The 24,837-nt window shown below is 53.9% G+C and overlaps 1 protein-coding gene across 2 annotated transcripts in view; it reads left to right on the top strand.

Moving 5' to 3' along the window:
- Adcy3 (adenylate cyclase 3) overlaps positions 1–24,837 on the top strand; it is a 74,721-nt gene that overhangs the window by 42,469 nt on the left and 7,415 nt on the right. For both annotated transcript variants that reach the window (XM_048353306.1, XM_048353307.1), the window contains exons 3-14: positions 13,236–13,366; positions 13,870–13,981; positions 14,092–14,219; positions 14,355–14,513; positions 15,485–15,662; positions 17,536–17,664; positions 18,539–18,681; positions 18,785–18,946; positions 21,636–21,723; positions 22,394–22,510; positions 24,161–24,420; positions 24,672–24,737. In XM_048353306.1, coding sequence (XP_048209263.1) covers positions 13,236–13,366; positions 13,870–13,981; positions 14,092–14,219; positions 14,355–14,513; positions 15,485–15,662; positions 17,536–17,664; positions 18,539–18,681; positions 18,785–18,946; positions 21,636–21,723; positions 22,394–22,510; positions 24,161–24,420; positions 24,672–24,737 — 1,673 coding nt within the window. The remainder of the gene's footprint in view (positions 1–13,235; positions 13,367–13,869; positions 13,982–14,091; positions 14,220–14,354; positions 14,514–15,484; positions 15,663–17,535; positions 17,665–18,538; positions 18,682–18,784; positions 18,947–21,635; positions 21,724–22,393; positions 22,511–24,160; positions 24,421–24,671; positions 24,738–24,837) is intronic.

Genomic DNA, 24,837 nt, shown 5'->3' on the forward strand with positions numbered 1-24,837 from the left:
TAATGAGATAAATCCTTTAGTAGCTGGCCCTCCCTCCTGGAGAAGATGCTGGAAGCAGTGTTACTATGAGGCTCCCTCAGGTGGTCTCTGGATCTGTGGCTCTCTGTTTCGTTTGACCTGCTCAGAGTGTTTAACGAATCTTCTAATACCTAAAAATGTGTACAGCTTCTGCAGTAATCTGGATTTGACTTACAACCACCGTGGAGGTGCTGCTACACCACCACACAAGGCTCCGAGTAGGACTGATGTGCACATCCTAGGCAGGCCATTTACCTTGACCGTGACCTTGAGCTTGACTTACGCCTGCTGAAATTGCTCTCTGTGGAATGGACCTAGATGGGATGATTGAGAAGTTTACAAGAAGATACTGGTATTTCAGGCGTGTTCCTCCTCCCCCCACCCCCCACAGGCGCTGGGGGTACAGTCATGAGCAGAACAGACGCTGTTGGCCATGGCAGATCTGAACGAATGAGAATAGGCTGGGCAGTAGGGGAAGGAGCTTGGAGAGCCCCCCAGGATGGGGGAGGGGTGCTAGTTAATTCTCGTGGGGATAGGAAAAGCTTTTTTGGAAGTGAGATTGTGGCCAAGCCCTGAAGACCGTGAGGATGGGAGCTGGGGTGAGGGGTGGGCAAGGGGGGGGGGCAGGGGTCAGTCAGTGAAAAGCTAAGGAAGTCATGACCACTGGGCACCGGAGGGCCCCATGCAGATGGGCAGAAGTGAGGGGAAGAGAAGCAGAGAGTGTGGGCCAGGCCCTACAGGGCCTTGGTTTTGCCCCCGGAGGGAACCGGGAGCCATGGAGGGTTCTGGTTTGCAATGGTTCAGTGTGGCTGTCAGTGGAGTCGACACAGGGTGTGTGTGAGAAGTGACACGCCTCAGTTACACGGAGGTGAGCACAGGCATGAGGAGGGAAAGGACTGTGCTAGGTGTGTGCTGGAGACGGCGCCGGCAGGCTCTGCGGCTGGATAGCACCGGAGACAGGACCGTGAGGCGTGGACGCGTCTCTCCGGGGGGGACCAGCCGTGCCGAGGGGCAGAAGGCCGTGGGCGTCCTGGAGGAGGTTGGTGGGCACTCTCCAGCTGTGTCCGTGTGCAGAGGTCCTTCTGCACTCTCACCACACGTCTGGCAGGGCCAGAGCCCCGAGCTCAGGCGTGAGGACCTCTTCCTCCAGGTCGTGCTGGAGTGAGGGTGTAGGCAGGGCAGGGTCTCGGTGCGTTGAGTTCAGCGGAAGTTGCTGACCGCACAGCACCTGGCAAGCCTGTGGTGGCTTCTGCCTGTGATCATTAGTTAGGCAGGTTCGCTACCGGGTGCCATAGAAGAGTTTTAGGCTTGACTTTGCCATTTCCAGTCCCATGGCCCTCAGGGGCTTAGCCGAAGCCAAAGAAAGAGTGCCAAGAGAGAAATGACTGTGGTGGTCTGTGAAGCCGCCACACGGTACCAGCCCGTGTCCCTTTGTATCTTAGCAGGCTTATTCAAAATATGTTGTGATGCATCCAAAGGGACGGAAGCGACAGAGAAGAACAGATCTGGCTGGGATAAAGTGCAGTCATGTGATCTTACTAAAGAAGGGAGAAGTCAGGGTGTAGAATGAACAGCATGGCAGAGTGAAGGCTGGAGGTAGAAGAGTGGTCAGTAGTCCAGCCTAGACTCAGAACTGTTCACAGCTGGATTTCAAGAACATGATTTGGTGTAGATTCTTGGGTGGCTTTTCAGGAAAAGCAGGAGAGCTGGCTGATACCTGGAGTCTTTAGTGAGGTATAGTTTGTTTGTTTTTGCCAGTCCTGTGCCATGAACTCAGGGCCTGAGCACTGTCCCTGGCTTCTTTTTGCTCAAGGCTAGCACTCTGCCACTTGAGCCACAGCGCCACTTCTGGCCCTTTATATATATGTGGTGCTGAGGAATCAAACCCAGGGCTTCATATATTCGAGGCAAGCACTCTTGCCACTAGGCTATATTCCCAGCCCCGATACCTGGAGTCTTGATTGGGGTGGTAGAGCAGAGGTGGAAATGAGTTGTGAGCGAGCGAGAGAGAGAGACAAAGAAAAAGAGAAAAAAAGAGAGGTGGGAGGGAGATGGGGACAGGGCCCAGTGTTCTCATTGGAAGACTATTCAGAAGTTTCCATGTGAGCCAAGCACCAGTGGCGCACACCTGTAATCCTAGCTACTCAGGAGGCTGAGATCTGAGGACTGCAGCCTGGACTGTGAAGTCCATGAGACTCTAATCTCCAAGGAACCACCGAAAACATCTGGAAGTGGAGCTATAGCTCAAGTGGCAGAGTGCTGGCCCTGAGCAAAATAGCTCAGGGCACCCTGGGCCTGAATTCAAGCCCCAGGAACAGCATGAGTGCATGGGCATGCATGGGCAAACACGTGTGCACGCTCACATGCACACACACACACACACACACACACACACACAGGTCCTCGTGTGGAAGGGACTTAGAAACCGGCTGGGGGACAGGGATGGACAGGCAGCCAGAAGGGTAGTGGCTTAAGGATTCCTGGCAGGATTTACTCCTTACAGGGAGCGAAGCCAAACCACCATGTTTGGCTCTCCTGTAGGGTAGGCCCCCTAGCCATAGGTAGCTGTTTGAATTTAAATGAAGTTAAAAGTCAGTTCCTTAGCAATTGCTGGCGACATGTGGCTAGGGGCTTCTCTGTTGGACAGCACAGTTTCAGATCTCCTTCCATGTTGTGGAAAGTTCCTGAGAGCGACAGCTTGCCCCTTGGGCCATGTCTCCTAGCTGACAACTCATTAACTCACCCAACCTCTCAGGAGCACCCGCTCTGTGCCATATACTCTCGGTGAGGGAGGGCTCCAGGCACCACGTGGCTGTCTGTGGGCCCCAGGGGCTGTCTCCTGAGACTGTGGTCTCCTTGGCCAGCGCAGGGTCCCGTCTCTGGAGACCGCAGAGGAGCCCAGGCCGGTGACTCAAAGTCCCACAATACAGCCATTCCTGTACATGGTAGACCACCTCGGCAGCACTGTTTGCTTTTCCTGCATGCAGCCAGGGTCTTGCGTGGATGACCAGTGACTGCTCTTTGAATGGCTGGAGTGGAGCCTCATTGTGTGGACAGGAGTTTCACCTACTATACAGCTGAGCTGTTCGGACTTGGTCCTTCCGGGCTTAGTGTACTCCCTGCTCCTGCTCTTCCTTTCCTGCCTCCTGAAGTCTCCTCTGTGAAGTACTGGGGCTTGAACTTGGGGCCTAGATGCTGTCCCTTAGCAATTTTGCTCAAAGTTGTCACTCTACCTCTTGAGCCACAGCTTCACTTCCAGCCTTTTTCATGGTTAATTGGAGATAAGAGTCTCATGGACTTTTTCCTGCTTGGGCTGGCTTTGAACCAGGATCCTCAGGTCTCAGCCTCCCGAATAGCTAGGATTATAGGCATGCGCCGTCGGCGCCTGGCTTCCAATGTCCTTTTAACTTACCAATGGTTTGCCCAGAAACTCCAAGCCTGGGTAAACTAGACTGGTTCAGACAGATTTGCCAGTTGATGTGTTTGCTGATCAACCCGTGACAGGTCACTGTGGCGTGTATTTATATTGCTACACAAGCACACAGTGCAAGCAAGCAGACTTCACACACGCATCGCGTACAGACACTGTGTATACACGCACACATCAGGGCATGCGCACGCCAGCACCTGGACACTGCTGGCCTCTTTCTCCATTTGCGTCTCTCCCTCTGCCTTACAAGGATGCCGTAGGTAGCCAGCTTCTCACCCGCAGAGTTCATTTATCCACATCCCTCCTGGCTGCCTGCCCTGCTGTAATTAACTCCTGAATGCCTCATCAGAGATCAGCTGTAACAACTTGGGGCTCCTGGGAGCGAGGCTGGCTTCCTTTCTCCATCTCAGCTCTGAGCTGGCACAAAGCAGAGCCTGGGCCGAGCCACTGCCAAGGAGATGACACTGAGCCGGTTCCTTCTCACAGCCGACGGAGGCCGTGTGGACGGACGGACTGTCCGGCAGCTGTAGGGCAGCACAGCACCGGTGGGCGGGGGTATTTCTCCTCCAGATCTGGGGTTTTCTTCTTTTTCTCTACTCAGAAGGCCTTTGAGAGCCTTTCGGGGCTCGTTCTCTCTCTACACCGTGTTTGATTCTATTCCCAGAGAGGGCCAGGCCCTTGAGTTTATTATCCCACTGTACTTTGATGATAACCAGCAGGTGTGGGGAGAAGCCGAAGCATGTGACCTGTGGCCTCCCTCTGTTTGTGGAGAGCCCCATCTTAGCACCGCAGGCCTGGCCCCCCGCCTCCCACCCTGGGCTCAACCTCCTTCTGCAGCCTTCTCACCCCGTGTTCTAGAATGAGAGTTCACTGCCTCTCAGCTCAGCACATTCTTTCAACTGTGTGACTTTAAAAAAAAAAGCCTTCCCCCTCAGAAAGCAACAGTCTGCTCCCCAGCAGGGCCCCCCCATTAGCCTTCTCTTGGGAGGCTCCAAAGCCAGCCTCCCCTCCTTTCCACACCCCAGCTTTCCCCACACACGAGCTCAGCTGGTTTCCTGGGCCAGCCCTCACAGAGTCCTCTCTCTTCTCCAGCCGACTCCCAGGCCCTCCGACCTCCCACAGGCCTGGACTCCAGCCCTTCACCTCATGCTCACTGCCTGGGGAAGGCTGAGGTGCCGTCTCTTCCCTGCAGAGTAGGGGGGACCTGGCTCTGCAGACTACATTGAGTCTCTGATCTGGGGGAACAGGTCCAGAGGCTTGTTGAAGTAACCACTTTGTGCTGTGAATTCATTTAAAACCTAATAGCAGCGGGGTACTGGTGGCTCACGCCTATAATCCTAGCTACCCAGGAGGCTGAGATCTGAGGATCACGGTTTGAAGCCAACCAGGGCAGAAAAGTGAGACTCTCATCTCCAATTCACCACTCAAAAGCAGGAAGTGGTTCTGTGGCTCCTCAAAGTGGTAGAGTGCTAGCCTTGAGAAAACACACACACACACACACACACACACACACACACACACACACACAGCTCAGGGTCAGTGCCCAGTCCCACAGGACACTCAAATAAACAACAACAACCAAAAGCCCTAACAGCAAATGTAATGATAGACTCTTCACTCCAATGTCAGTACACCATGTCTCCTGTCGGCTCTCCCACAGTTGGTTTTAGGGACTGAGTAGAGATTGTCCCCTCATCACTTTTGGATGTCATCCATGGAGTGCTCACCCTGTCACTGTGGAGTGAAATCCATACCAACTGCCTGACCTGCATGCATATTACATCCCCAGTCCATAACTACACCCAGGTCCTCTGAAGGGTTTTCCTTCTTGTGTGCCAAATCCTTCTAAATGGTTTGGCACATTAATCAAATAAACAGGCCTAAGCAGGCTCCTATTCTACAGGCAGAAAGCAAGGATTACAGGGGCCCGTTGCTTGCCTAGGGTGACAGGGGTCTTAGCACCCTAGTCCCTGGTCAGGAAACTTTGCTTTGCCACTAGATCCTTTAGTAGTCAAAGAGACCACTCTTCCTCTTTCTGACAAGATCTTTTTGTTTCAAAAATGTCTCTTCAGGGCCTGGGAATATGGCCTAGTGGTAGAGTGCTTGCCTTGTATACATGAAGCCCTAGGTTTGATTCCTCAGCACCACATATGTAGAAAAAGCCAGAAGTGGTGCTGTGCCTCAAGTGGTAGAGTGCTAGCCTTGAGCAAAGAGCCAGGGACAGAGAGTTCAATCCCCGGGACTGGCACACACACACAAAAAAAGTCTCTTCAGCGAAGCTGCCTTTGGAGTTCTTCCTAACTAGCTCCTTGACCTCCAGTGTAGAACTCACTTTTGGGGAGCCCAAGCCATCTGTTAAACAGTGGCTTCCAGGTAAGGAAATAGCATTTTCCACAGGATCAGACTTCAGGGCACAGTGTGGACAAAAAGGTATGGATGGTGAAAGGGAGAGGTAGAATCTTGGTACACATGAATTATTTCTGCATGAGTAGGTGTGCAGGAATAGATATGCCTAAGTAGAATACAGTAGTCGCTACACCCCAGGATGCTTAACAAGGAGAAACAATGTGAAAAGCTCTGACATGGATCACAAGGCTTCATAGAATGTTGACAGTTTCACTATTATATATGTTCTATGACTTTATTCAGTTTATGTAAATCACTGTATCAAGCCAGTGTGTAATGAATAATGAAACTCAGTGAATATCACTCATAGCATTAGAGTTCCAAATGCCAAGAGGTTTTTTGTTTTGTTTTTTTTTTTTGGCCAGTCCTGGGCCTTGGACTCAGGGCCTGAGCACCCTCCCTGGCTTCTTTTTGCTCAAGGCTAGCACTCTGCCACCTGAGCCACAGCGCCCCTTCTGGCCGTTTTCCATATATGTGGTGCTGGGGAATCGAACCGAGAGCTTCATGTGTAGGAGGCAAGCGCTCTTGCCACTAGGCCATATTCCCAGCCCGCAAATGCCAAGAGTCTTAAAGGTCCAGTTTTCAATAACATTCGGAAAAAATCACATCATAAAACAATGATGAAACTGGGAGACAGTGAGGAAAGGGGGTGACATTGTCCAAAAAGAAGCGTACTCTACCTGACTTATATTATTACTATAACTCCTCTTTAAATCAATTTTATAATAACAATAAAACTTAAAAAAAATAAAAGGAGTAAGGAGCAAGAAAGAATAACCAGTGAAGTTTCAGCTCCTGACAAATGCAGATGGCGGTTCGTTCTCTGAGGCCTGGTGGGTTGTGGCGCCTCCTAGCTGCTTGGGAGGCTGTTGCCATTTCCGCTTCCACGTGACTTGCACTGGCTTGTTGTTCCACGTTTTCTGCGTTTCTGTCCAGCCTCATCGTTGAATAGGCTCTGTCTCCTGATGCTATATGGCTCGGCCTGAGACCTAACTAGGGTCTTCCAAAATGTTACTCCCAGTCCTGGTGGTAGTGGCTCATGCCTGTCACCCAATCTACTCAGGAGACTGAGATCTGAGGATTGTGGTTCGAAACCAGCCCAGGCAGGAAAGTCCATGAGACGCTTATCTGTACTAAATTACAAAACGATGATGATGATGATGATGATGATGATGATGATGATGATGATGATGATGCCCCCACTGGCCACACTGTGAGTAGAGAAGCCTCAAGTCCTGCGAGTCGGGCAGCCTCGGCCCCGCCCTATCCGGGGACGCCCCCTCTGGTGCCGCTTGGGCCCTGGTCACATTCTCCTGCACAGCCCCAGGCAGGCTGGGAAGTCTGGAGCCCGCCCAAGGGCCCCCAGAGCTTCCCTTCCAGAGAAGTCAGGGTCAGGGTTAAGATCACAGCTGGAGACAGCAGGTCGTTTCATGTTTATTTTTTTTAAGTGTTTTAAAGGGAAGAACAGCAGTTTTTAAAATACTACACATTTTCTCTTAATTCTATCCCTCAAGATAGGGGCTGGGGATATGGCCTAGTGGCAAGAGCGCTTGCCTCGTATATGGGTTCAATTCCCCAGCACCACATATACAGAAAATGGCCAGAAGTGGCGCTGTGGCTCAAGTGGCAGAGTGCTAGCCTTGAGCAAAAGAAGCCAGGGACAGTGCTCAGGCCCTGAGTCCAAGGCCCAGGACTGGCAAAAAAAAAAAAAAGATAAGCTATACTTTTCTTTCTTGCATGCTATCTATCCCTCTGCCTTTATGGTTGCATGTGTATACATATGTGTATACGTATACATCATGTACATTCATATATATGAGTGCCTTTATCCATATGCACTCATAGAGCCCAGCATTGTCTTCACAGTATACAGTTTCGTGTACTGCTCTTCTCTCTTACCATTTTTCTTGTTACAGTAGCTTTTGTCATTTTTTTTTAATGGTGGAAAAATGTGGTTAGCCAGCCTCAACACAACCAGGAGCCAGTTGTATCTACACCTTCCCCTGTCTGTCAGCCCCCTTGGGATGTTGGTCTTGGCCACGTGGATGAGGCCACACAGCCTGTCACAGCCTGTTTGATCCGGTACTTGTCAACTCTGACGTCCATGGTGAGCACAAGCGTGTTGTTTCTGCCTTGTCCCTGGTGGTCTCAGCGGTCAGGGCACTTGCTGGTGACATAGGGGTCCTGGGCTGTCATTTTGGAGAAACTTAGTCTGCCTGTGGAACACAGTATCTTGGGCTACAGGAAGTTGGATGCACGGGTGGATAAAGGGGTGTGTGTGTGTGTGTGTGTGTGTGAGTTTTGATCGTTTTTTTGCATCATCATGTTGGCCCTCAAAGCCTTTGTATGGGGAGTGGCAGGAGCTCCTTTCCTTGCTCTCAGCACCATCTTGGTGAAAAGGGCCACTGTGATCTGTGATCATGTTTAAGGCTACTTGGTCCTCCACCCCAAGGGTGCATCACCACGAGATCAGCCATCGATGGGCATTTGGCAAGCTTTCCTCACAAATGTTATTTATTACTGGTGTACAGATCTTCTTGCACATAGAACTTTTATTATTGTTACTATTTCCTTTGGATAAATTCCCAGAAGAATCATTAATAGGTCAAAGGCTTGGGACATTCTTAGGATTCCCTCAACATATAGCATATAACTGGTATTTTGGGGAAAGGAAGCATTTCCTCTGTTCTGGAGTGATCGAACCACATCTGTGAGTTCTGGGATGTGTGGGTGACTTACCCCATCCCCTTCACTCCTTCGTGCACTGTGCGAACCACTGTGTAGGTAGAGGGAGATCTGAAACCCAGCCTCCTTACCCCAGAGACATAAAGTGATGGGGTTTGTTCTTCATTTACTTACTTAAAAAAACAAAACCAAAAAACACAAAAACAGGGTCTGTTTATGTAGCCTAGGCTAGTCTTGAACTCTCTGTTTTTCTTTACTTTTTTTTTTTTTAGGTCTGAGAGAAGGACTCGATCTCAGTACCTTCCACTTTCAACTCACTGGCTAGTGTTCTACCAACTGAGCCACTCCTCCAACCCCATAGTCTTGAGCTCTCAATTCCCTTGCCTTTTGCCTCTTTTGAAGCCCTACACTTCGACAGAAAAGACAGTTTTGCTTACAGTTTAGATGCCTTGTAGAAAGTAGATTGAAGAGAAGAAGCAGGCTTGGGATCTAGGGAGACCTGCACAAGATGATCTCAAGAACCCCAGGGGTGCACGTCCTTGCTAGAGCACTTGCTGAGCACATGTGAGGCCCTGGGTTCCATCTTGGGTTAGTTTTCTCAGAGAAACCATTTTACGGGGGAAAGATTCATTTTGGCTCATGTGTTTGGAGGTTCTTGTCCACAATTGGTAGACTCTGTTGTTTCTGGGCTCTGGGGAGGCAGAACATCGTGGTAGAAGGGGTTGAAGAGTTTCCTACCTCATGGCAGCCAGGAAACAAAAGACAGCGTATCCTTAGAGACCAATTTCCTCTACCTAGCCTCGTTACTAATAGCCCGTTGATGAAGTTAGCTCCTTGGTACAATTCCATCCTGCTGGTGCCACCAGTGTGGACACCCAACCTTTAACACACGAGTCTTTTGGAAGGACACTTCATATCCAAGCCACAGCATTTTCCCCCTGGCTCTCCCGTCCATCTTGTAATGCACGATGCATGTAGTTCATTTCTAAGAGTCCTCAACGTCTTAACAGCTTCAATGTGGTTCAAAGCCCAGAGTCTCCTCTGTGACACAAGGCTAAACTCTTAGCTATGAATCCCTGTAAAATTCAGAAAATAATATCCATATGTCTGCTAAACCACATATTTTTCAGCTCTTTCTGCTCCAATGCTTGCTTTCAGGTCTCACTGTTAAGTCTGGCTGAAAGCAGCCAGCACAACCCATGCCCCAGCCTGAATGCTGGCTTCCTAGAAATTTCCCTGCCAGATTCATTAGTCTGTCATCTCTCAGGTTTACTCTCCCACAAAGTCTCAGGACACAGACAAAATGTAGACAAGGTCTTTGCCACAGGTAACATAGATGGCCTGCGGGTCCAATTCCTTATAGTCTTTATATCTGTTGGGAGCCTCGAGAGTTCATTTCTTTTCTTTCCACATTGCTATTGGTAGTCTGGTCTTGAATTGCCCATTAAACATGGCTTATGGTATTCTGGGACTTCTGTAGTCCACATCTACAAACTTTTCCAAATTCCTCTTACCAACCACTTTCCCAAGGCCTTTGAACCTCATGGTTATGTAGTTACAGTCACAACGTTACTCCTCTAGGACCAATTTCCTGTGTTATTTTTCATCACTTTGAAAAATAACTGAGAATAGCAATTTAAGAGGAGGAGAGATTGGTTGTGGCTCACACTTTCAGAGGTTTCAGTCCACGGTCCATTGAATCCATTGCTTTGGCCCTGGAGTAGGGCAGAATATCATGGAGGAGGAGTGTATAGCAAAGGCTGCTCACCTGATACCAGCCAGGAAGCAGAGGAGGAATTAGGGGACCAGGAAGAAGATACCCTTCCAAAGCATGCCCATTTGGCTCACTTCCTCCCAACAAAGCCTACCTTCTAAAGGCCTGCCCATAAAGTTAATGCCCTGATGATCTAGTCACCTTTCAAAAGTGCCACTAGCTGAGGAGCAAGTCTTCAACAATAATTGTTGGGGGGAGAGAGGGGTCATTTCATATCCAAGCCATAACACATACCCAGCATTGGGGCCTTGGGAGGTGGGGAGGGGGGCAGAGTCCTCACAGTTTGCTGAGTATTCAGCTACTGCTTTACCTTTACTGCCCCACAGCTGCCTGCCTCACTCCCTTCTCATCTGGTAAGATCCATTTGTCCTGCCCTCTGTGTGTATCTACTTATTTAAAACTGCCTTGTTATCTAAATGACTTAGGGCAGCCTATTTGTTTATGTATTAACTGTTTCGAGGTTGGGGATGAGGTTTCTGCTAGGCACCCAAGTAAATCTAAATCAGTAGCCTTCGTTTACAGCCATAGCTCCTTTCCTGTTATCACCGAGATGGAAATTTATCAAACTCCTTGAACATTATCATGGAAATATATAAAGTAAAAAAGTGAAAACCCCTGCCCTCTCTCCCCAGAGAGAAGCTCACTGCCCAGCACGGGGCCCAGGCTTTCCACAGCATCGTGTTTAGGCTCCAGGGCTGCCCTGATTTGTGTTTCTGCTGCTACCTTTGTTCTCCGTCACAGACCTGGCTGGAGGAGAAGCGGGTCTGTGGGCGGGGCGTGCAGCACTGTGCAGGACTACAACGGATGCTGGTGTCGGAGCTTCCAGAGGGCTGTAGTGAAGGGCAGGATGGCTCCTCACAGGCTGCTGGGTGCATAGCACGCAGCTCGGCAGGGAGACTGGCCCAGCTCTGGGACCTTCCCAGGCTTGTGTCCTGCATCCTCTCCCCGCTCACACACTTGGGTGTGTTGCTGACACTTCCTACCTGGTCTTTCCCATCTTCTCATACACTTGCTCAGCCAGGCCTCAGGCCTCCCTGGGGGACAGCACCGCTACTTCTCCCGCTCGGATGGAGCCAGGGCTGGGCGCTCTGGGCTTATTTTGGCTTCTCATTCCTGAACTGTAATGATGCCATAGCCAGGTGGGTGGTTTGTTTGTTTATTGTCCCAGGGCTTGAACTCAAATCCTGGGCACTGTCCCTGAGCATTTTTGCTCAAGGCTAGCACTCTACCACTTGAGCCACAATCCTACTTTCAGCTTTTTTTTTAATGGTTAATTGGACATCAGAGTCTCACAGACTTTCCTGCTCAGGTGGGCTTCACACTAAGATCCTCAGATCTCAGCCTCTTGAGCAGCTTTTACAGGCATGAGCCAACAGCTCCTGGGAACCGTTGCAAGGTTTTTAATCAAGGTTTTTAACCGGGAAAGAGATTGCTATGGAAACAGAAGGGTAATGGAGGAACCGTCCCCCAGACTTCAGGCCAGAAGCGGGCCCAGTTCCTGCCTTGCTGACCACCCTGGAGCCAGACGTCTTTGTGGACACAGAGCCGGGCTGTAGTCCTCTGGCTCCTGCTGCCTCTCCTGTACCAGTCTGTAACTCTAGCCTCTTCCTAGGCTGCCTCAGCTCCAGCGCGCAGTCCGCACACCTTCACCCAGTCACGTTCTCCCCATTAGCCACATTTCTCTTGCCCCTTGACCTTTCACAACTTCCATCGATGGAACCTCGTCTGGTCAAGTTCAGTTCAGTTCTCCTTTAAATTCGCCCCCCCCCCCCCCCGCGTTGTTCTGCACTAGCTGCCGCCAGCATCTTCTTCCACCAGGGGGCGCAAGAGCAGTCCTTTGTACTCCAACTTCCCACGCCCACCTTTCTCATTTCTGTCTACTGGGGGTCACCAGACGCTGCCAGGTGGCACGGCCCCCTCGCCTCTCCCGAGCACCGCCGGCAGTGCCCATTCACGGGGGCCTCATGGTTCTTCAGACCTCTAGCTTCAGCACAGTCACGACCGCGCTCTGACCTCCCTCACCCACATCTGCTTCTCCTCCTGGGTTCCATGTTTCAGAGACTGGCACCATCCACCCAGATGCCTGAGCCACAGACTTTTGTTTCTGGAAAGATCCAGATAGTAAATATTTTTGGCTTTGTGGGCCATATGTTCTCCGTCGTAACTGCTCAACTTCTGTTGGAGTGCACAGAGACAACATGTAAACAACTGTGTGTGGCTGGGTGCCAGCGAAACTTCACTTAGAAAGACAGGCAGCAGCTAGGATGCGGCCCACAGGCCACGGCTTGCTGGCCCTCGACCTACACCCAGGGCTTGAGAAGCATCTCTGTTTCTATTTCCACTGAAACAGCTGATAGAGTTTCTGGGTGTTTCTCCCCTCCACATCTCAGCTTCACGACTTGGCCGTGCCCCACCTGTAGGAAGGACTCTCGGTGTTCCCACACTTGCCTCGTGTTTTTGACCCCTTTGTCCTCCCATGTGGTGCTGTGGTTGTGGCAGTGTCACCCCACACGGCACTGGGTGTAGTGACCGGCGTCTCGCTGGCTTTGTGTCACTGATGCCTTGTGTGCCATAGGTCTTTGACCAAGTTGGAGCTGAATCACATGACTGTGAAATGACACTCGTGGTGAATGATTGAAGGAGACACGGCAGGGAGGGCGCAGAAACAGGAGACCGAGCTAGGGCTTCTTTGTGGCACTTCTGATACCTGTCGGTGTTTGGAGGGACTGTCTGTCAGGGCAGGAAGCCACCTGGCCTGGCGTGTGGCCGTTGCCACTGTGCCTCTGCGTGGCCTCTCGCGGAAGCCTGGCTGGTTTCTGGCTGGCATCGGTCAGCAGGACCAGGCAGCTCTTCCCAGCAGTATCTGAACCCGGCCTGCAGGGCTGGGGGCCAGCGTCCTCCCACTCTGTCCCCCTCTCCTAGGAGAACCTCATGCTTTCAATCCTGCCCAAGCACGTGGCCGATGAGATGTTGAAGGACATGAAGAAGGACGAGAGCCAGAAGGACCAGCAGCAGTTCAACACCATGTACATGTACCGCCATGAGAACGTCAGGTACGCAGGCGCCAGGGCGCAGGCCCCAGCGGCGGCCGGCAGGATGCAGCGGGGAGGGACCCGTCCTCCTGTGACCTGCCACACGTCAGGGGCTTTGGTTTTCCCCTGGGGTTAGAGGCGAGGCTATCCCATGCTGTGTGCCTCAGCTCCCCTGAGCTCCACAGCCGAGTAGGAACCACAAGGCAGACTTCTGACCCCTCCTTGGATAAGCCTCACCTCGGTGGGGACCCGGCCATCCAGAGCCAGCTGTGGCCCCTGAACCAGGACCCCTGATTCTAGAAAGAAGGATGTGTTCAGCCAGGGGTGGAGACAGGGCAATCACAGTGGTCTCTCTGCAGGCCCTGGGGGGAGGCCCCTCGGGGGAGGGGGTCTGCAGGCGTCAGCTGCCATGTCTGAACCCCGGCAGTGCCGGGATCTCACTGCCCTGTGGGCTGGGCGGGCACTGGCAGTGGATCTGGGGGCCCGGTGGGGCCTCACCGCGCGTGGCTTCTCCCCTCTTACAGCATTCTCTTCGCCGACATCGTGGGCTTCACCCAGCTGTCTTCTGCCTGCAGTGCCCAGGAGCTTGTGAAGCTTCTGAATGAGCTCTTTGCCCGTTTTGACAAGCTGGCAGCCGTAAGTAGCAGCCGGCCGGCTCTCACGCGGCAGCCCAGCCCTTCCTCCCCACCCGGCCCTCCCCCCTCCGGCGCTGCCCGCGGTGCTGAGGAGGGGCTCTGCCCTTGCAGAAATACCACCAGCTGCGGATCAAGATCCTGGGCGACTGCTACTACTGCATCTGCGGCCTGCCCGACTACCGGGAGGACCACGCCGTCTGCTCCATCCTCATGGGGCTCGCCATGGTCGAGGCCATCTCGTAAGCCGGGGCCCTGGCAGGGCAGGGCCGCGGGGCGCGCATCGGGGATGGGGATCGGCAGGCCCTGCGTGGGGCAGTTGGGAGCCTGGGATGTGGCCAAAGTCATCACACCCCTTCGCGTTTTCTGCCGGGCAGCTATGTGCGGGAGAAGACCAAGACCGGGGTGGACATGCGCGTGGGGGTGCACACGGGCACCGTGCTGGGCGGCGTCCTGGGGCAGAAGCGCTGGCAGTACGACGTGTGGTCCACCGACGTCACTGTGGCCAACAAGATGGAGGCTGGCGGCATCCCAGGGTGAGTGTGCCCGCCATCGGGGCAGGTGAGGGCCGCCCATCCACCCCCGGGGCTCCGAGCTCACCGTTCCCCTCCAGATCCCGCCCAGGCTCTCCGTGCCAGCAGCCGTTCCGCAGGCCCTGCCCCGAGGGTTGAGGTGGATGGCAGCCGGGGCCCCTGAGCCCCCGTATTTTTCTAGGAGACTCTTAGTAGCAGGATTTGGTTGCTGTTGTTCTGGGTGGTTCTGCGGTTTGACATCAGAGCTTCACACTCTTGATTTCTTGGCTTTGATTGCTTGGCTGGTTACTACTTGAGTCATGCCTCCAGCCCTGGTTTTTGCAGTTTATTCTGCCCAGACTGGCTCTAAACCTTCAGACCTCAGCCTTCCGAATAGCTAGGATTACAAGTGTGAGCCACCTACAGTGGCACAGCAGGGACTTTTTTTTTTTTTTGACAGGGTTCTAGACTTTTTTTTAAAGCTTTTTCTTCACATTTGTCTTTAAAAAATGTTTATTTATTCAATTTTGTATTGTCATGATAAAGGTGATATTCAGAAGGGGTTACAGTGAAGTACGTCAGGTAAAGAGGATGTCACCCCTTCCCTCGCTTCCATCTCTACCCACAAGTGGTGTAGCTCACTTTCGACATAGCATCTAGCGAGAACCGTTCACAGCGGGAATCCTGAGGTGGGAACAATCAAGCTCTTGCCCGTGGAGTTCAGAACCAACTTTCACATTCAGAATCTCATCTGCTACTCTCAACCGTCCAGAAGGAAAATTGGTGTTTTCGTTCTCAGGATCCAGTGCCGAGGCTCAGGGCGGTGGGAGCCATGGCTGCCCATGCAGCCAGTGCCGGCCGGCCTGCAGCTCTGGTCCCGGTCCCTGGGCCCCAGAGGCACCGGCCCCACACGCCTGTGTGCGTGCAGCCCGTGCTGGCCGCCCCTGGCGGGCCAAGGCCGTCTGGGGTGCGTGCTCAGGGCCTGTTGTTCGCAGGCGTGTGCACATCTCCCAGAGCACGATGGATTGCCTGAAAGGGGAGTTTGATGTGGAGCCTGGCGACGGAGGCAGCCGCTGTGATTACCTGGATGAGAAGGGCATCGAAACCTACCTCATCATTGCCTCCAAGCCGGAGGTGAAGAAAACAGCTGCCCACAACAGCCTCAACGGCTCGGTGAGCTCCTCCCCTCCCCAAGCTGGAAAGGAAGGGCTTTTTTTTTTTTTGGCCAGTCCTGGCCCTTGGACTCAGGGCCTGAGCACTGTCCTTGGCTTCTTTTTGCTCAAGGCTAGCACTCTGCCACCTGAGCCACAGCGCCACTTCTGGCCGTTTTCTGTATATGTGGTGCTGAGGAATTGAACCCAGGGCTTCATGTATACAAGGCAAGCTCTCTTGCCACTAGGCCTTATTCCCAGCCCCGGGGGGAGGGGGGGATTGCTTTTTTAAAAGATCAGTTAACTAGGCTTGGTGGTTCATACCTATCATCTCAGCACTGGGGAGACTGAGGCAGAAGGATCGAGAGTTTGAGGCCAACCTGCACTGCATAGTTCTAGCTACCATAGAAGGATTGGCAAGGCTTGGTGGCTGAGCACAAGAGACACAGGGCTTATTGGTATGAAAACAGTTCTAAACAGCGCTGGTGGTTTGTGACTGTAATCCTAGCTATTCAGGAGGCCGAGATCTGAGGATTTCCATTCCACACCAGCCCGGGCTGGACAGTCTATGGGACACTTATCCCCAACTAGCCACCAAAAAGCTGGACGTGGAGCTGTGGCTCAAGGGGTAAAGCAGCAGCCTTGAGCTAGAAAGCTAAGGGACGGTGCCTAGGCCCTGAGTTCAAGCCCTAGGACCGGCGTACAAGCGCTAGATTCTGCAGAGGGGCAGTGGGCACCCTGTCAGAAGGAAGCAGATTCGGGGAGGAAGTGAGTGCTGCTCAAGACAGACTGGAATGCGGGATGAAGACAGGGCCGTACATCCGGGGACTGCAGAAGGGGAGGCCTTCTGGAATGGCTTGCGCGTCGAGGGGGAGGTGCGGTCAGGTGGGGCAGCGGGGGTCCTGGAGGCTTCTTCAGTGGGAGATGAAGAGGAAGGGGGACAGACACAGAGCCATCCTGTGGGGCATGGGCAGAGTCTCCTACCTTCCCCGCCCACCCCCCACCCACTCCAGCACCTCTGGCTCCTGGTCACATCCTCTGGGCACAACCTGCCCAGGGCCTTTGCACTGGCTCTTCATCTTCCTGACATTTTCCTCTCTCTCAATTAGTTTCATCAGGTGTGAACTGGGACATCATTTCCACAGTTACTCTTCCCCCTGACTTCCCTCCTCATGAATGGCCTCCCCACCAGCCTTTATAGCCTCATTTCTACTTCCAACCTGCTGTAGATTGCTTATTTTCCTTTTCTGTACAAGACACTGTGAGCTCCAAAAAAGGCGGGACACTTTGTGTATAATTACCATACTATACTGATGGACAGAACGAAGGTTTCTGTGTTGCTGTATTTACATCACTGTGCCAAGGAAAGATACCAATCATGGGTTTGCAGATGCTGTTTGACGCAGGCCCTGACAAGGCCTCCATCAAAACAGGCCTAGAGAGGCCCTGCCATTGCACTGTGCCCAGAAGGAGGTGGAGAAATGGATTTCAAAAACCTCTAGTTGTAGGGGCTGGGAATATGGCCTCTTAGCAAGAGCGCTTGCCTCGTATACATGAAGCCCTGGGTTCGATTCCTCAGCACCACATATATAGAAAAATGGCCAGAAGAGGCGCTGTGGCTCAAGTGGCAGAGTGCTAGCCTTGGGCAAAAAAAAAGCCACGGACAGTGCTCAGGCCCTGAGTCCAAGCTCCAGGACTGGCAAGAAAAAACAACAAGCCCGGCAGCACTTTAAACTGAGTGTTGTAGGGAGGAATTGTATTGTAAAATTTCTAGACCAGCAAAGCTTCTGCAAACCTTGTAGGAAGAGTCTAGAACAACAGCAGAGCAAGCTGAGGCTGGGGTGGGCATCAGGCAGGGTCAGGAGGCCCTGATGGGGGTTCCCTTTCCATTGTAGGCCCTGCCAAATGGGGCGCCGGCTTCCTCAAAGCCCAGCTCTCCTGCCCTCATCGAGACCAAGGAGCCCAATGGCAGCGGCCCGGCTGGTGGCTCCGCATCAGACGAAACTGAGGAGCAGGAGGCCCAGGTGAGTGCAGGCCAAGGGTGCGGGGCGTGGGGGTGGGGGCCATGGGGAGAGCCAGCTTGGGCAGGGCGTGGGCAGCAGGGCAGGAAGGTCTTACAGGAGGGTCTGTGCGCAAGCGAGAGGCTCAGCCCGTAGCAGTTTCCCATCCTGTCGTGCGCGTGTCCCCTGGCAGAGGTGGTCTCTGCCGTACCCAGGTGGCTGAGAGCTTGGGGCAGCACAGCCGAGACTCCGAGGCCGTTAAGTGGGAGGCGGCAGCCAGCGCTTGATGGAAGCTCCCACGCCAGGGTCTGCCATTTGGTAACTTTCCTTGAGAGAAGATCGACTGAGCACACAGAGATGCTTCAGCAGCCTGTGCCTGCTGCGTCCTAACCATGAGCCAGGAACAGGTGCTCTGAGTGCCCACAGGCCGTCGCTTCTGCTTACAGAGACCCCGGGTTATCCCGGGCCACACTCGGCCCGCGGTAGTGGAGACAGGATGTCTCTGCTCCAGATGTGCGCTTGGACCTGTCCCCATGGTGTGGACAGCCCAGCCCGGTTGCCATTGGACCCCCAGCTATGGGGTCCCCCAGTATGGAATCACAGTTTTGGAGTTGATGCTTCCTTTTTTTTTTTTTTTAATGTATGCCAGGCCAAAAAACAAAAACCAAAACCAAAAAAGCAATGGCAGCACTGCCACCCTTCCCGTTAGCCCACCGGCTCCTCTCCCTGGCTTCCTGCTCCCGTCTTCTTCTCTGATAGACGTCGCTCGGCTGCTCCCTTAGGCCTGAGGGTTTAGAGCGAAAGAGCTGGGTCGGCGGAAGCGTGGCCTCTTCTGTCCTGTCTCACGCCCTGGCCCACTGTGTACCCCACTGACCGTGCCTCCCTTCCTGGCTTGCAGGCCGACAACCCCTCGTTCCCCAACCCCCGCCGCAGGCTGCGCCTCCAGGACCTGGCGGACCGCGTGGTGGACGCGTCTGAGGATGAGCACGAGCTCAACCAGCTGCTCAACGAGGCGCTGCTGGAGCGCGAGTCGGCGCAGGTGTAAGTGGCCGCGGGGTGGGGGGGGGGCGCCGGGCCCTGGGGGACAGAGCCCTGCTGGGGTGGCACGGGTTGGGGGGCTGCTCATGGCGCCGCTTCCACACAGAGTGAAGAAGAGAAACACCTTCCTCCTGACCATGCGCTTCATGGACCCGGAGATGGAGACCCGCTACTCGGTGGAGAAGGAGAAGCAGAGCGGGGCCGCCTTCAGCTGCTCCTGCGTGGTCCTGCTGTGCACCGCCCTGGTGGAGATCCTCATCGACCCCTGGTGAGGGGGACGCGCAGGCCTCACTTCTGCTTCCTTGTCCCCTTCCCCCGGGTTGCACGGTAGCATGCCAGAGCAGGCATCTCCGGAGGGCCAGGAAAGCTAGGGGGGGGGGGGCGGGGGGGACAGATGGCTCCAAGAGGCCGGCGGCCCTGGCCACGTGGGTACTAGAGGATTCTAGAGCTAAGGGAACGCCGCCGTGAGCTTAGCCACCAAGGCCAACCTGCCCTGCCTTTCCTGGAGCACCTCAAGAAAAGCAGATTTTAGAGGTCTGGGCTCAAACTAAAGACCTGCCTAGCAGGTCCCCTCGGGGCCCAGGGGCTGCCCAGTTCTGCAGGGGTGACAGCTGCCCTCCCAGCAGAGCCGGGCGGCGGCACCCTTGGGGTCCCGCGAGGATCTGGGTGCTGTAGAGAGCCTTGGTCTGAGGTTCTCCATCTTAGGTTGTGGATGAGGGGGCGCAGAAAGCCCCCCAGAGCACCAGTTTGCTCCCCTCACATGTGAAGACCCTGACACCACTACACCCAACTCTCACAATGGGGGTACGGTCCAAGGCACTTACTTAGCAAATATTGCCATCCTGCTCGCGTGGAATGTAGATTCCTAGAGGAGGATGGGCAGGCGTGTTTAAATAAGGGTAGTAGGTACTGTGGTTGAGAACGCTGGTGGGGAGCTCTGTTTCCTCTGTACTTGTAAGGTGGTGAGAGCAGAGCTGGGTGAGGAGGGAGAAGCAGGCCCTCTGCTCTCTGGGGACCCCCGACTCAAGCATAGGTGCCAGGGCAGCAGGGCCCAGGCCCGGGAGCCAGGCGTGACAGGGAATGAGGAGGTGAGGAAGGAGTCAGGACCTTAGAGACTGGCAGGGAACAGCACCCACACCCCACACGAGGCCACTGGAAGGTGGCAAGTGGAGGTCCTTGCTGGGCTCCCCCTGTGACGTGAAGAACACAGCTTAGTGTGGAGCCAGCAGCAAGGTAGGCACAGGACAATGACAGAGACCCAGGTAGTCCACACAGTGATTTGAGCCGTTAGAGAAGATGGCAGACGGCTGTTTTCTGAATATATTCTCGAGGCAACTGACAGAATTCATTGAGAGGATTTGGGAATGTGGCTTAGTGGTAGAGTACTTGCCTAGCATGCATGAAGCTCTGGGTTCCATTCCTCAGTACCACATAAATAGAAAAACCAGAAGTGGCGCTGTGGCTCAAGTGGCAGAGTGCTAGCCTTGAGCAAAAGAGAAGCCAGGGACAGTGCTCAGGCTCTGAGATCAAGCCCCAGCGCTGGCCAAAAAAAAGAAATCACTGAGATGGTTTGGGAGGGAGGTAGAGTCTAGAGTGTCTCCAAGGCTTTTGATTGGAACAGTTGGCAAGGCAGAGTTGTCATTCACCAAGACAGAGGGCATAGGAAAAGGCGCATTGGAGAGACAGCGATGAGCAGTTTATTTTGGGCCTTGTTCAGTTTGAGATGCCGAACTGGGCTTGAGAGAGGAAGAAGCTGGAGATGCAAACTTGGGAGTTGTACCCAAACAGAGCCCATCGAGAGCATGAGATCATGAGATTGGCTTGGGACCCCCATGCTAGAGGACGAGCAGATGGAGAAGGGGTCAAGTCCTGAGCCAGGACACAGCGGTGTATATCTAGAAAGCAGCAGCGGGGCCAGAAGTCTGTTGTTCACGCCTATTATCCTTGCTACTCAGGAGGCCGAGATCTGAGGATTACTATTCAGGACCAATGTAGCTAGACAAATCTGAGATTTCTTTTTTTTTTTTTTTTTGCCAGTCCTGGGCCTTGCACTCAGGGCTTGAGCACTGTCCCTGGCTTCTTTTTGCTCAAGGCTAGCACTCTGCCACTTGAGCCACAGCGCCACTTCTGGCCATTTTCTGTATATGTGGTGCTGGGGAATTGAACCCAGGGCTTCATGTATACGAGGCAAGCGCTCTTGCCACTAGGCCATATCCCCAGCCCCCTGAGATTTCTTTTTAAAATCCTCAGTTAACTAGCAAAACCAAGAAATGGAAGTGTGACTCAAGTGGCAGAGCACCAGCTTTGAGTGAAATAGCTGAGAGAGCTTGAGGTCCTGAGTTCAAGCCCCAGTATAGGGCATGTGTGCGCACGCGCGCACACACGCGCACACACACACACACACACACACACACACACACACAGAGGAAAAACCAGCAGGGACTGAAAAGATCTTGAAAGCCAAGTGAGGAAATGTGTCAAGGAGGGGTAAGAGTTAACTTCACTCAGAGCCTGATTTAGCTCTTGGCAGGTGCGTCCTTCCCTATGGAAGGGCGGATTGGCATGGGAGCCGGTGAGGAGGGGGGACGGCATGGGTCAGATGGGGAAGGAATGTGTTGGCCACGGCTCGGGGCGGCCAGGCTAACTTGGCAGCGCCCCACAGGACGTCTGCACCCACTCCGCACCGTGTTTTCCTTCCAGCCATGGCAGACATTCGCTCCTGAGAACTTCTTGACAGTGCTGTTTCCAGGGCATCTCTGACCCTCTCTTCTGAGAAGGGTCCCCGTGGACAGTCCCTGCCCATGTTCCCAGGCCCCGCACGGAGGACCCTCCGGCCAGGGCCCCTCGTCTCGTTCCCAGCGGCACCAAGTCCCTGGTGGCTCATGGGACTTCCCAGGCCCAGGCTTGTGCCGTGCTGGCCCCTTGACGCGACTCCAGCCATCTTCTCTCTCCCGCAGGCTGATGACCAACTACGTGACGTTTGTGGTTGGGGAGATTCTGCTCCTCATCCTGACCATCTGCTCGCTGGCTGCCATCTTTCCTCGGGTAAGAGGCAGTTTTCTGTTGGGCCCAGAAGCCTGACAGGCTCTTGTGTGTGGCTGCTCAGCCGCGTACCCATCCATTCGCCCTTCCCCATCTGCACCCACGGTGCGGTGGGCTTGGCGGCCCTGGGGACCGTAGAGTACCACCGTCAGGCTTCCTGGAAGGCTGGGGAGGCCCAGTGCCAGGGGTCGGCTGTGCTGGTCAAGGACCTTTATTAAAAGCCACATCAAAAGGATTAAGATTCTCTCCCGCAGGGACCTGGTGTTGCTTTTGTTTGGTATTGATCGGAATGACAAGGGAACAGCGGTGTTTGGGGAAAGGTAGTCTGACAGGTACCTTGCCAGGCTGGGTGGGAGATTTAGGTGTCCTGGTCCAGGTAGGGTTGGGGGAAATGACCCGGAAGTGACCAGCTGTGAGCTTCGTTCCCAGCCCTGGCCTTGCCTCTGGGAGTGGGGAGTGGGCTTCCCACGGTGGTCAGCCCGTCTGCTGTGCGAGGAGCGGTGACTGGAGGCCTCGGGCCGCCCACGGCGCAGCTGGACTCTTTTGTCACTTGCTAGTGACCTGCAGGCAGAGTGCCATCGTTAGGCTCTTAGGATTAGGGTATGAACAACCACAGCCATCAACAGTCATGGGGCTGTCAAGACCCATGTCCTTGAAATCCCATTTGTTCTAGGCCTTTCCTAAGAAGCTTGTGGCCTTTTCAACTTGGATAGACCGGACCCGCTGGGCCAGGAACACTTGGGCCATGTTAGCCATCTTTATCCTGGTCATGGCCAATGTCGTGGACATGGTAAGTTCCCGTCTTCTTGGTGAACTGGCTCTCTGTCCCCAGCGGAGCAGGAGACTACCATTATGGACTTGTTTTCCTGTAGTTCTTTCTTCTAGAACCCCATTCCATGCTTCCACACCTGGGCTGGTTTCATCAGTACTGGTGTTGGAGTGTCCCATGAAGGAACTATCAAGCTTTGTTCACCTCTAGAGCAACCAGGCTGGGTTTTGCCTCTCCAGCATCCCCTTGGTCAGGGGGTGCTATACTCAGTGTTCTGCACGTTAGAATGTTCCCTGATGTGGCTGCTTCGGGTAGCCACAGGGGCTGGAGAGTTCGGCTATAGGAATATGGCTCTCGTGGTACCTCTCTAGAGGTGGTTGCTGGGGATCTAGTATCACAGAGTCCATATGTGTATGGATGCCTTCTGTCCTCTGTTCTCTCAATTCAAGGAGAAGTTGGGGTTGCATGGAAGGGCAGTTTGATGCGCTCCTTAGTGAAAGGGGCAGAACAGAGGTTGTTGCTTTAGAGCCACTAGGTGTCACAAATAATGTCATTGTTTTCACTGTATTTTCTTTAAGTTTAAGCCCAGGAATAAAATCCGCATAGAGACTTACTTTGACAGTAGTATAAATGAGAAAGCTCTAAAGCTAGCTGGTTGTAGGTGGCTTGTAATCCTAGCTACTCAGGAGGCTGAGCTCTGGGGTGCCTGTTTGAAGCCAACCTAGACAGCAAAGTCCATGAGACTGTTTTCTCCAATTAATCAGCAAAAGAGCCACAAGTGATGGTGTGGTCCAAGTGGTAAAGTACCAGCTTTGAACAAAATAGCTCAGGGAGAGTGCAAGGGCCTGTCTTCAATAGTAGGAGACACACACACACACATGCACACGCACACGCACACACCCATCTCTAGGGCTGTAGGCTCCAAGGTGGACCGGAAGTTCGACTGGAAGGGCTTGGGACTAGAAGCTCTAGAGCTGACGGCACCTGCTGTTCAAGGAGACTCCTGGGAACGCTTACGTTAGACCTGGGAGGCTGTGTCCAAGGTCTGCAGGCCAGGGTTTCGCAGGGCGTGGAAACGCTGTAAGACATCTGAAGGTGGTGTCTGAAGGATGATGGGGACTGGAAAGGAAGGGGGAGGACAATCATGTCTGAGCCCGAATTACATGCCAAGGCGTTGCCCCAAACCAGATGAGCAGAAGCTACCCGGAAAGTGTGAGTTCTGGATATGCTGTCTGCTGACTGCCCGTTGCAGCAGTGGAGCCAGCAGACAGATCCAGAAGGTGGTGACCCCCTCCGCCCTGTCGGGGGGGGGGGGGGGGCGGCGGCTCGGGCACGGTGATGTCACTCAGAGGCGGAGTGGTGGCCCGTAGCCCTTGTTGCAGTCGCAATGGGACAGGAAGAGTGTGTTGGGCTGAAAGCTTAGCGAGGCCAGGCTTCTGGTAATGACACAGCCTTGCACAAGTCCAGTCTCTGACAGTTTTCTGTGTAATTGTGACAGGACTAACACACTCAGGCAGCTTTTCTGAGCATCACTCCCCGTGGTGTGATCATCCCTCTTGGGGTTTCTGGGGCCATGGGGAGGCAGCTGGCTGGCGGGATGGCAGGGCCTCGCCCTTTCTGACGTCCTCTCCCCCTTCTCCCCCTTCTCCCCCTGGCTGCCTCGGCCTCCAGCTTAGCTGCCTCCAGTTCTACATGGGACCCTCCAATGGGACGGCGGTGATGGTGCTGGAGGGCGGCTGCCTGGAGAACCCCAAGTATTACAACTACGTGGCCGTGCTGTCCCTCATCGCCACCATCATGCTGGTGCAGGTCAGCCACATGGTGAAGCTCACGCTCATGCTGCTCGTCACTGGGGCGGTGGCCGCCATCAACCTCTACGCCTGGTGCCCTGTCTTTGATGAATACGATCACAAACGCTTTCAGGAACACGAGTAAGATGAAGCCGGTTGGGGTCTGCAGGGTCTTCCTTCCTCTCACCCCCGCGCCCCTCTTTTAGAGCTGTAGCATTCTGCTCAGGCCTCCCTGAGGCTTGTGTGGGACCCAGGGCTCATGGATCCCCAGACCTATCACTGGCTGACTTCGATCTGAGGGTGGGGGGAAGGTCTGGACACCTCCATGTTGGGCGGGGCACCAGCCTCTTGTCTCCAACTGTGGCCAGATGGTGCGGTTATCCCTTCCACAGCTTCCCGATGGTGGCCTTAGAGAAGATGCAGTTATCGTCCACCGCCGGGCTCAATGGCACGGACAGGTGAGAGCCGCTGTGTGTCCCTCTGGGTCGTTATTTCAGCCCTGCTTCTAGATACATGAAATCCAACAGGCCAGCACCCCCGGACCTCACCCTTCCCCGG

Source organism: Perognathus longimembris, chromosome 8 (genome assembly GCF_023159225.1).
Source record: "Perognathus longimembris pacificus isolate PPM17 chromosome 8, ASM2315922v1, whole genome shotgun sequence".
NCBI classification, from domain to species: domain Eukaryota; kingdom Metazoa; phylum Chordata; class Mammalia; order Rodentia; family Heteromyidae; genus Perognathus; species Perognathus longimembris.